The sequence below is a fragment of the Bos taurus genome, chromosome X (assembly GCF_002263795.3).
Source record: "Bos taurus isolate L1 Dominette 01449 registration number 42190680 breed Hereford chromosome X, ARS-UCD2.0, whole genome shotgun sequence".
NCBI lineage: Eukaryota > Metazoa > Chordata > Mammalia > Artiodactyla > Bovidae > Bos > Bos taurus.
Genome location: NC_037357.1, coordinates 37942162 through 37953556, shown reverse-complemented (window position 1 = coordinate 37953556; position 11395 = coordinate 37942162). Strand labels below are relative to the sequence as shown.

Below are 11395 nucleotides of genomic sequence, written 5' to 3'. Positions count from 1 at the left end.
AGGTTCAGCCATGACAAACCCTGGCCAAGGTCATCTGGAAGGCCAGTTTGTCTGGCTGCACAGGGAGCACAAGACTGCTTCTGTTCAGAGCCCTGACACCCCGAAAGAGAATGCAAATCCCCCCAACATGCCACAGGGTGATCAGGGCTAGCTCAGCAGCCCCACCATATATATGGGCTTCTATTCTCACTGCCAGCCCAAACTTGTTCCTCTGTCAGGGAAGGGGTTTGCTCAATCCCCAGTCCCTGAGGAAACATTGGCTGGCACTCCTGATGCCAGTAAAGCCCCTGCCCCGGAGCCTTCCTTGCTTTCCTTCCAAGCTCCTCATCACTGTGCCAAGAGTCTTCTGTATTTGGAGCTCCTACAACACCCATCAGTCTCTCTCCTGTAGTGTGCCAGAAGTGGCTCTTGTTCTACTCCAAGGCCTTCTCCATTGCATCAGCTCACCAAGAAAAGAGGGATAAAGTTTATCTTGATTCCAGGGCTGCAAAAAACTGCCAAGACTCACCTTCTCATAGCCAGATGTGCATCCAGTCTCTCTACCTGGTCTCAAGGCGACTGGGGAAAACCAGTTGTCCTGTTCACCCACCCCTCACCACGAATATTCTGAGAATGAAGCCAGGAGCACACTAGAGCATAGATCCACTGAAGCAGGAGAGCAAAATCTGTGGGCATGAGGCAGGTGAAGGTAGCAAGGAGAGTTCGGGAGTGCTGTTGGAAGAATGAATACCAAGGACCTTCAGGGATTCCTAGGAACTTGGAAGGGCAATTATTAGAAGTACTAGGTAGAAACAAATGATGTAATTACCCTTGGGAAGGAGAAATGTTTTCCTTTTTCCAGTGTGTTCCTCCCAACCCACAGGGAAGGCAGGGATTTAAAATGAACTATATTTAGAAAAGGTGTTTCCCATTGTAAGCACTGGTTTCAAAAGTCACTGAGAGATCCCTTGTGGTGGGCCCATCCTTTACCATCCAACAAAGAGAGAAAACATCCCTCCTTCTCATATACCTGTTCATTCAGTGATCAGAATTTAGTGACGAAGAAAAAAGAGGCCAGTTGTGTGTTCCTATTGTAGTAGAGGACTGTTGCTGTTCAATCACTGAGTCATGTCCGACTCTGGGATCCCATGGACTGCAGCACGCCATGCTTCCACATCCTTCACCGTCTCCAAGAATTTGCTCAAACTCATGTCTATTGTGTCAGTGACTCCACCCAACCACCTCATCCTCTGTCAGCCCCTTCTCCTCCTGCCCTCAATCTTTGCAGCATCAGCATCTTTTCCAATTGGTCAGCTGTTTGCATCAGGTGGCCAAAGTATTAGAGCTTAAGTTTCAGCATCAATCCTTCCACTGTATCTTTAGGGTTGATTTCCTTTAGGATTGACAGGTTTGATCTCCTTGCTATCCAAGGAACTCCCAAGAGTCTTCTCCAATACCACAGTTCAAACATGTCAGTTCTTTGGCACTCAGCCTTCTTTATAGTCCTACACTTGCATCTATACATGGCTGCTGGAAAAACCATAGCTTTAACAATACAGACCTTTGTTGGCAAAGTGATGTCTCTGCCTTTTAATATACTGTCTAGTTTTATCATAGCTTTCCTTCCAGGGAGCAAGGGTCTTTTAATTTCATGTCTGCAGTTACAATCCACAGTGTTTTTTAATCCCAGGAAAATAAAATCTGTTAGTGCTTCCACTTTTCCCCTTCTATTTTCCATGAAGTGATGGCAGGGCTGTTCATCCCATACATCCGTTCATCCAGTAGTTCTCAAAGTGGTCCACAGGCTAGCATTTTCAGCATCATTGTATTGAATCTCATTCAGTAACAACAGGGAGTTTTCTGGCATTTTAAATCATCCCATTCCTGCTCCCTTATCGTCAACTTTGGAGTCGCATTGAAAACCAAGGTCTCATGCATTGCAAGCGGACTCTTAACTAACTGAGCTATGAGGGAAAACTGTATGTCCCCACTAAAACTTGGACACAAATGTTCATAGTACTTTTATTCAAAGTACATATTCAGACACACATTGGATGATCCATTTATATAAAGAGCAACCACATCTAGAGTGAAACACCTCTAGGTTGCTGCAAGTTGGGTGTGATGGGAAAGGACAACCACAGGGATGATAACATTCTGTATGTTACTCTGGTGCTGGCTGCATGGGCACACACAATTTTCTCAAATCACCAAGGAACACACTTTAGATGGATGCAGTTCATTGTATGTGCTGTATTCTTAGCATGGTTGATAAAGCAGCTGCTTCCCATGCGACTTTGGGAGGAGGACAACAGGCTGTCCAAAGCTGAAGTGTTGGAGGAAGTGATAGAATCAAAATGTTGGGGATGTGTTGAAGGTCTTTCTGCTTTCAGAGAAGTCCTACAAAGAAAGAGGAACTCGGGCTAAGTGGGTGGTCTCCAAGCAAAGCTGGGAAGGGATGCAGTTCTTATAATGGTGATGCTCTCTGCCTGAGATCTGAAACCTTTGGTGATTGAGAGCCCAATAAATCAGAAACCTACAGGTGGAGAAAGCTTACCACCTCCGAAGGTTGAATGCCAGCAATTTGAAAAGGTGGCTTGGAATCAGTCTCCTGAGGAGGAGATGAGACTATGCAAGCCAACCAAGCAGTGCAGGCCAACTTAAATGTGTTTCACCTGGATCTAAGCACACTATTTCATATGGCCTCAAGACAGCTCCTGGTCATTGTTAGAGAGGGGCACAGGCCAATACAGAGACCAGTAAACAAAAGTCTTCAGGCTTAAGAACTCTCTAGATTCCCTGATAGCTCAGTTGGTATAGAATTCACCTGCAGTGCAGGAGACCCTGGTTAGACTCCTGGGTCAGGAATATCCGTTGGAGAGGGGAAAGGCTACCCACTCCAGTATGCTTGGGTTTTCCTGGTGGCTCAGCTGGTAAAGAATCTGCGTGCAGTGTGGGAGACCTGGGTTCGATGCCTGGCTTGTAAAGGTACCCTGGAGGACATGGGAACCCACTCCAGCTTTCTTGCCTGGAGAATCCCTATGGAAAGAGGAGCCTGGTGGGCCACAGTCCATGGAGTCACAAAGAGTTGGACACGACTGAACTACTAAGCACAGCACATTAGGAACAATGTTTGGGAATAAATTTTCCAATTTAGGGGTGTTCTTAAGATGGAGGAATAGGATGGGGAGTCCACTTTGTCCCACACAAATTCATTGAAATATCATTTGAATGCTGAGCAACTTACAACAAACAACTTCTGAACCCTGGTGGAGGACACTAGGCACCCAGAAAGGCAGTTCATTCTCTTCCAAAGGAGGTAGGACAAAATATAAAAGTCAAAAAGAGAGACAAAATGGTTAGGAATGGAGACCCATCCTGGGGAGGGAGTCGTGAAGGAGGAGAAGTTTCCAAACAGCAGGAATCCCTCTCACTGGCAGGTCTCTGGGAGTTTTGGAATCTAAGAGGGCAACATAACCAGGAGAAAGAAAAAAAAAAACACAGAGAGAATATGCACTTAAGCACAACTACCAACAGAGAAGTACCCCAGATGCTCACATCCACCACCTGTGAGTGGGAGCTGGACAGGAAGTCACTGACTGAGTGCTTAGGGTAAGGACTCGGCCTGAATGCCCTGATGACAACCTGAGGGAGCTATCGTGAGCTAGCAACCCAAACTCTGGGATAGCCAGACAGAGTTAAAACCAAAAAAAGAGAGAGAGAGACACAGAGAACTTTCCTGGGAAGATCTGTGACCTAATGAGCAGCCTGGCCTGCTCACAGAACAAAGAACTGAGTGAATACCAGAGGAGAGCTAGCAGCATTGGACTGGCTCCTTGCCCGCCAGAGGCAGAGAGACATGTGGATGACAGTCAGAGCCAGAAGGCAAGGGGCAACCTCAGTATCAGAGATGGCATCCTCCACCAAACTGTGAGTAGGTTCCCAGTTGCTAACCATGTCTTCCTGGGATCCTGGATGTTTGACATCTGCCACGGGGGCCAGAGCCTGAGATCAGGTCTGCAGAGGAGACACTGCTGCGGCTGCTGCTAAGTCACTTCAGTCGTGTCCGACTCTGTGCGACCCCATAGACGGCAGCTCACCAGGCTCCCCCGTCCCTGGGATTCTCCAGGCAAGAACACTGGAGTGGGTTGCCATTTCCTTCTCCAACACATGAAAGTGAAAAGTAAAAGTGAAGTCACTCAGTCGTGTCTGACTCTTAGCAACCCCATGGACTGGAGCCCACCAGGCTCCTCCATCCATGGGATTTTCCAGGCAAGAGTACTGGAGTGGGGTGCCATTGCCTTCTCCAGAAGAGACACAGGGCACACCAAAGACAGTGCTTTCATGGCGCACCTGGGAAAGCAAGCCTCTGGGACCAAGGAGGTGATTAAGATGCATGGCACACCTGGGAGTCTGTGCTTGCCAAGCACCTGTGGCCTGAGAAGTTCAGACCCAGGAAGGGCAAAAAGTAGATGCCCAACCAAGTCTGTGCCTTGCGGAGGGCCTAAGAAACTGAACCTGAGCATCTCAGTCCTGGGAAGTGCAAGAAGTGCAGGGCCCACTTTGGAGAGCATCCCTGCAGAACAACCTGGAGACTGAACAGTGTAGACTGTTAAAGCACAGGCCTTCATTACCTGGGGCAAACTCCGTGTGGTACATGCACTGCATGCACTCTGCACATGCCAGTGATATTTGTTTGCAGTGTTCTTAAAGAGACAGAAATACCAGACCACCTGACCTGCCCCTTGAGAAATCTGTATGCAGGTCAGGAAACAGTTAGAACTGCATATGGAACAACAGACTGGTTCCAAATAAGGAAAGGAATATGTCAAGGCTGTGTATTGTCACCCTCTTTATTTAACTTATATGCACAATACATCATAAGAAACTCTGGGCTGGGTGAAGCACAAGCTGGAATCAACATGGCCAGGAGAAATAGCAATAACCTCAGATATGCAGATGACACCACCCTTCTGGCAGAAAGTGAAGAAGAACTAAAGAGCTTCTCGATGAAAGTGAAAGAGGAGAGTGAAAACGTTGGCTTAAAACTCAACATTCAGAAAATTAAGATTACGATATCCGGTCCCATCACTTCATGGCAAATAGATGGGGAAACAGTGGAAACAGTGACAGGCTTTATTTTGGGGGCTCCAAAATCACTGCAGATGGTGATTGCAACCATGAAATTAACAGACAGTTGCTCCTTGGAAGAAAAGTTATGACTAATCTAGACAGCATATTAAAAAGCAGAGACACTGCTTTGCCAAAAACATCCATCTAGTCAAGGCTACGGTTTTTCCAGTAGTCATGCATGGATGTGAGAGTTGGAATATAAAGGAAGCTGAGTGCCAATGAATTGATGCTTTGGAACTGTGGTGTTGGAGAAGACTCTTGAGAGTCCCTTGGACTGCAAGGAGATCCAACCAGTCCATCCTGAAGGAAACCAATCCTGGATATTCATCACAAGGGCTGACGTTGAAGTTGCAACTCCAATATTTGGCCACCTGATGCGAAGAACTGACTTATTTGAAAAGACCCTGATCCTGTGAAAGATGGAAGGTGGAAGGAAAAGGGGATGACAGAGGATGAGATGGTTGGATGGCATCACTGACTTAATGCACATGAGTTTGAGTAAACTCTGGGAGTTGGTGATGGACAAGGAGGTCCGGAATGCTGCAGTCCACGGAGTCACAAAGAGTCAGAAACGGCTGAGCGACTGAACTGAAATGAATTGAACTCACTCCCTCAGAGCACAACTGAACAAGTGAGCCTAAATAAGTGACCACCTTTTCCCCCTTGTGTCAGGGCCTAAGTTAGACAATGAAGAGACTTGCAAAGAGAAGAAGCCAAAATAGAGAAGAGGGAACCACTCTGGAAGTGACAGATGCAACAGATTAAAACGCTGTAGTTAGCATTGACTAAACATTGGAAGGGGCCTAAAGTCCTTAAGAAGAAGTATAACCTGGAATAAGGAACTATCTGAAACTTAACTGATCCCACACTGCCTTCAGCAGCTCCAGACCAATTCCAAGATATATTTTTACTATTATCATTTTTTAATTTTTTCTTTTAATTTCTTTATTACTCCTTTAATTTTCATGTTTATAACCTCCTATTATCTTGTAACAAAAGACCCTATTTTTAAAGCAAATTTCATATATATATAAATAATAATTTGTTCTTGATTTTGTTTTGTGATTTAATATTGAAGATCTCACTTGTACTTTGTCAACAAAGGTCTGTCTAGTCAAGGCTATGGTTTTTCCACTAGTCATGTATGGATGTGAGAGTTGGACTGTGAAGAAAGCTGACTGCTGAAGAATTGATGCTTTGGAACTGTGGTGTTGGAGAAGACTCTTAAGAGTCCCTTGGACTGCAAGGAGATCCAACCAGTCCATTCTAAAGGAGATCAGCCCTGGGATTTCTTTGGAAGGAATGATGCTAAAGCTGAAACTCCAGTACTTTGAAAAATCTAATCCTTCCACTGTGGGTGGGGAAGACTGCTGGCCTTGGATTTGGAGGCTGCTGAAGGCCTATCGAGCCAGGCAGTGAGGATCAAGCGGATGGATTGAAGTACCTGCCCCCTCCTCGGGCAGTGGCCCTGATCCAGTCACCTCCTGTGGCATCAGTGGTTCCCTGGCAGACAGAGACTACCTACCAGATAGAGGTGCTCCAGTCCCGTCAGCCCCCAGCTGCACTGTGTCTCTTGACTTGACCCCTTCCAGACACAGAAATAGACCAGCACTCAGCAGGCCAGCAGACACAGAGTTACCTCCCAGTTGGGGGCACCTGGAAGCTACAGCCCTCTGGAGAGCTGCAAGACCTTGTTTCTAGAGAGGGAAAGTCCGTGAGAGTTGGGCCAGGAGAAGCCATGTGACTAGGGGTTTTCAGGACGCCATTGCCCTTCCAGCAGCCCTTGTGTGAGGCTGTTCGCACCGGTGCTTCTGGTGGCCTGTGGTAAGCCTCTAGCCTAGATTCTATGCTGTCTCTGTGACTGCAGCCACAACAGGCCCAGCCCCATGCCATCTCCAGTGAGTCCAACAGCAGTCCTCGCTTACATTCCCAGGCGGCCAAGAACAGCCCACTCCGCATCCCTAGTCTCAGGACTCCAGGACCGGTTTCCCGTACACTGCCATGCAAAGGCATCTGCACATGAACAAAGCACATAAAGATGCCTGTGTGCATGCCTCTGAAACGTGCTCTCTTTCACACATACACACACACACGCCGAAGTGCATGACCCTGTGCACAAACACACTTACACTCTCATATGCATGCACCTGACCACATGCTCTCTCACACACAGGTACACACACATATGCTAGCACCCGTGCACAGGCACTCTCTATCTTTCTCGAGCACACACACACACAGACATGCACAGGCAGATGGACAAATGCTATACCTGCCTGGAGACACATAAACAGACATGTGAGCTATGTGTGGGACAACAGAGGGACGGACCAGGCCTGACATAGTGGGGGCCCGACTATCTCCCAGAAGTTGATGACAACGACCTGCACTCAGCAAGATAGTCACCTGTGAGCATGGCTGCGGAGAGTGGCAGTGTCTGCTTGAGCATGAGCACTGAGGAGCTGCCCCCCCCCCCCAACACACACACACACAAACCCCCAGAGGCATCACCACTAAGCCGTTTACCAGGTCTCCGGGCCAAGGCAGGGCTGACTTAGAGCACCCAGACCACATGGGTGAGTGTCCGCACAGGCGGAAGGGGGCGACACGGCACACTAACACATGAAGTTTTAGCAGGGGGCGTCCATTGCCCGAGAGCCTGCAGTCATCGCGGGAACAACTGTTCGGTAGGAACCAATCGAGAGGCAGGACCAGGGTGAGTGTGCGCAGGCGCTCTGCCCATGCTGAGCTGCCGGTCACAGCACAAGCCTGGGTTCTGTAGGGAGGGTTCAGTCTTTCCGGCTGTGGAGGGAGCGGGAGAGGGTTCAAGATGGAGTCCGACGCACACGGTGGAGGAGCCAGCAGGGCAGCCGATGAAGACCCAGGTGCCGTGGAATTTGCAGTGGGCACAGCACGTGGTACCTGCAGCAAGCCGGGTGGTGCTGGTGGCCAGGATGACCCTGGCGACCCAGCTGGCCCTGGTGATGCCGTCAGCCGTGGAGTTCATGGAGGCGCTGGTGACCTGGCTGGTCCCAGAGGCCCCAGCGCTGCAGGAGAGTCAGGTGGTGCAGCTGGTGCCATTCCGCAGATCCCGGGGCCATCACACCCTCCAGGGCCTGGTGGAGATACTCCACCTGGAGCCGCAGTTCTGAGTAATCGAGCCGTCCAGTTGTATCCTATTCCAGGAACCCCAGCGGGCCAGGCGGCCGCGGGGGCCAGGATGTGAGCTAGGGGTGGTTTGGGGGGGTTGCAAGTGGCGCGAAAGTGTAGGAGGAGGGTACTCTGGGGGGCTGGAGGATATGGGTCAGGGTTGGTCTGGCTGTGAGGGGAAGATAGTGAGGAAAAGCAATCTGAAGGGAACCAGAGAGTCGGGAGGTGATATCCAGGGTGTCTGCCGGTGGCCTTGTGGTGGAATGCGTGTTTCTGTGAGCAGGGAGCCTGTCGTACAGGCAAAATGAATAGTGTGGATGGTGGTGAGGAAAACCAACCTGAAGGGTCCCAGAGGGTAGTGCGGTAACATCCAGGGTGTACTCAGGGTATAGGCTGAGAGGTCCGGACTTTCTAGGCGGCCTCCTTGTGGGAGAAGGCGGGTCTCAGTGGGCAGGGATCCTGACGTACAGGCAAAATGAGAAACGCGAATGGTGCCTTAACCTTATGTCCACCAGCAGCCTCACTGTGCCTTTCACATCACACGTGGATGCAGGCCTTGCCCGCCACTTCCTGACTGCACATACTCAATTGCGAGGGCCGATTCGGAAGGAGCTCGACGTTAATGGCCGCATGCTGGTTCTGTGAGTTCTAAAGGGGTCCAGGGCCGGGGAGAGGGTGGTGGGTGCTGGGTGGTGGCCAAGGCCAGTCTGGGCCCAGGAGGAGCCATAATGGACGGGTTAAGCCTAAAGGAAAAGTGTGGTGCTCTGGGCTTGTCGGTGTGCGGGAACAGAGGGAGGACATGCTCCTCTTCCTCCTTCTCGGCAGAAAGTTGAATTTCATTTTCCCTCCCTTTTAGCCGATTGACTGCTGAAGACCCTGGCCTGCTCCAGAACTCCATCGTCTTCTGTCTGGAGCAGCTTTCCCTGGCGATGCGGTCCTTGCAGCACTTTGGGGGCCCTGTTTCTCGGCACAGAAGAGGGGTTTAAACCTAGCCTATGTGCCCTAGCTTCAGGTGTCGTTCCCCAGGGCATTGCTTTCTGCAGTACTTTGATCGGGCTTCATCTTATGTCTGTGCTGCTTTTGGGGGCTCAGTGTCTACATAGTTGTTTGGTGATTGTTACCTGCAGAAAATAAAACTGAGCTTTTGTGCTGTCTCTTGACTTTATTTTTAGCTTCTGCACTTCCTCATACTGCATTTGTCTTTCAGTTGGAGGGGAGGTCCTGAGATCCAGATATTTGAGGACTACACCGTAATTGAAGACAATGTAAGAAGTGGGAGAATAAGAAAGTTGTATACTGTCATTCGGCATTAATTTTGGAATATTTTATGATTTTATAGTTATATTAAATGTTAAGAGTTACCAGAGGCCTTCCCTGGTGGCTCAGATGGTAAAGAATCTGCCTGCAGTGTGGTAGACTGGGTTCAAACTCTGGGTTGTGAATATCCTCTGGAGAAGGTAATGGCAATCCACTCCAGTATTTTTGCCTGGAGAAATCCTGGACAGTGGAGCTTGCAGGCTACAATTCATGGGGTTGCAAGGAGTTGGACTCCACAGAGCAAGTGCACTTTTCACTTTTCATATAACACCTGAATGATGTTGTTTTTCAGTCTATAATTCATGGCCAACTATTTGTGCCCCCATGGACTGTAGCATACCAGTCTCCTTTGTCCTCCACTATCTCCTGGAATTTACTCAAATTCATGTCCATTGAGTGGGTTATGCTATCTAACCATCTCATCCTCTGTCTCCCCCTTCTCCTGTTGCCTTCAGTCTTCCCCAGCATCAGGGTCTCTTCCAGGTAGTTGGCCCTTCATATCAGGTAGCCAAAGTATAGGAGCTTCAGGATCAGCATGAGTCCGTCCAATGAATATTCAGGGTTGATTTCCTTTAGGATTGACTGGTCTGTTCTCCTTGCAGTCCAAGTCCTCTCAAGAGTATCCGTGTACCCTGAAACCTTGCTATACTCACTAATTAATTGTAATAGCTCTTTTCTACGTCCCACTGGACTTCATACGTAGACAGTCATTTTGTCTGTAAATAAATACACATTTCTTTCTTTCTTTCCAATTTATGCGTTTTCACTGATTTCTTTTAAAATGAAAGCTCCAACACTTTGGCCACCTGATTTGAAGAGGTGGCTCATTGGCAAAGCCCCTAATGCTGGGAACGTTTGAAGGCAGGAAGATAAGGGGACGATGGAGGATGAGATGGTTGGATGGCTATTAAAAAGAACACATTGGAATCAGTTCTAACGAGGTGGATGAAACTGGAGCCTTTTATACAGGGTGAAGTAAGTCACAAAGAAAAACGCCAATACGGTATAATAATGCATATATATCGAATTTAGAAAGATGGTAACCATGACCCTATATGCAAGAAAGCAAAGGAGACACAGAGATAAAGAACAGGCTGTTGGACTGTTTGGGAGAAGGCGAGGGTGGGATGATTTGAGACAATAGCATTGAAACATGTGTATTACCACACGAGAAATTGATCGTCAGTTCAGGTTCGATGCATGAGACAGGGCACTCAGGGCCGGTGGGCCGGGATGACCCTGAGGAATTGGATAGGGAGGGAAGTGGGAGTGGGATTCAGAATGTGGGACACATGTACACACATGGCTGATTCATGTCAATGTACGGCAAAAACCAGAACACTATTGTAAATTAATGAGCCTCCAATTAAATATATAAATGTAAAAAGAGGAAAGCTAAAAAAAGTTTGCAAAAGTAGATGAAATCAACAAATTCCTTGAATGACCAAAATTCCCAAAACGAACTCAAGAAGAAAGTGAAAACCCTAGATATCCCTAGGTCTATCAAGGGTTTGGAACAGAAAACTCCAGGCCCATGTGACTTAAGTAGGGAATGCTATGAAACACATAAGGGAGAAACATCACCAAAACCATACAAATTCTTTCCTAATGTAGAGGAGATTAAACAGTTCTCAAATCATTATGAGGCCAGCCTTCCAAAATACCAAAACTGGATGAAGGCATTGCAAGAAAAGAAAACTATAGAACTTATTCTTCATTAAGCAAAAAAATGAAATGTTAGCAAATTTAATCCAGCAATATATAAATCATTAAGACCAAAAGAGATCTATCCCAAGAATGAAAGATTGGTTATGCA

At 48.0% G+C, this 11395-nt stretch overlaps 1 protein-coding gene across 1 annotated transcript; it reads left to right on the top strand.

The window, feature by feature from the left end:
- The first annotated feature begins 7830 nt into the window (after nucleotides 1–7830).
- On the top strand, nucleotides 7831–9766 carry LOC783472 (EKC/KEOPS complex subunit LAGE3-like). The gene is made up of 3 exons (XM_015461535.3): nucleotides 7831–8283; nucleotides 8778–8903; nucleotides 9119–9766. The coding sequence occupies exons 1-3, from the start codon at nucleotides 7943–7945 to the stop codon at nucleotides 9246–9248; spliced, it is 597 nt and encodes a 198-aa protein (XP_015317021.1). The 5' UTR covers nucleotides 7831–7942; the 3' UTR covers nucleotides 9249–9766.
- Nucleotides 9767–11395: the final 1629 nt, after the last annotated feature.

Excerpts from the sequence above, each read along its gene's own strand:
- LOC783472 (XM_015461535.3), top strand. The coding sequence starts at position 7,943 with ATGGAGTCCGACGCACACGGTGGAGGAGCCAGCAGGGCAGCCGATGAA. Across the intron at positions 8,284-8,777 it reads AGTAATCGAGCCGTCCAGTT|CAGCCTCACTGTGCCTTTCA; the intron begins GTATCCTATTCC and ends TATGTCCACCAG. Across the intron at positions 8,904-9,118 it reads AATGGCCGCATGCTGGTTCT|CCGATTGACTGCTGAAGACC; the intron begins GTGAGTTCTAAA and ends CCTCCCTTTTAG.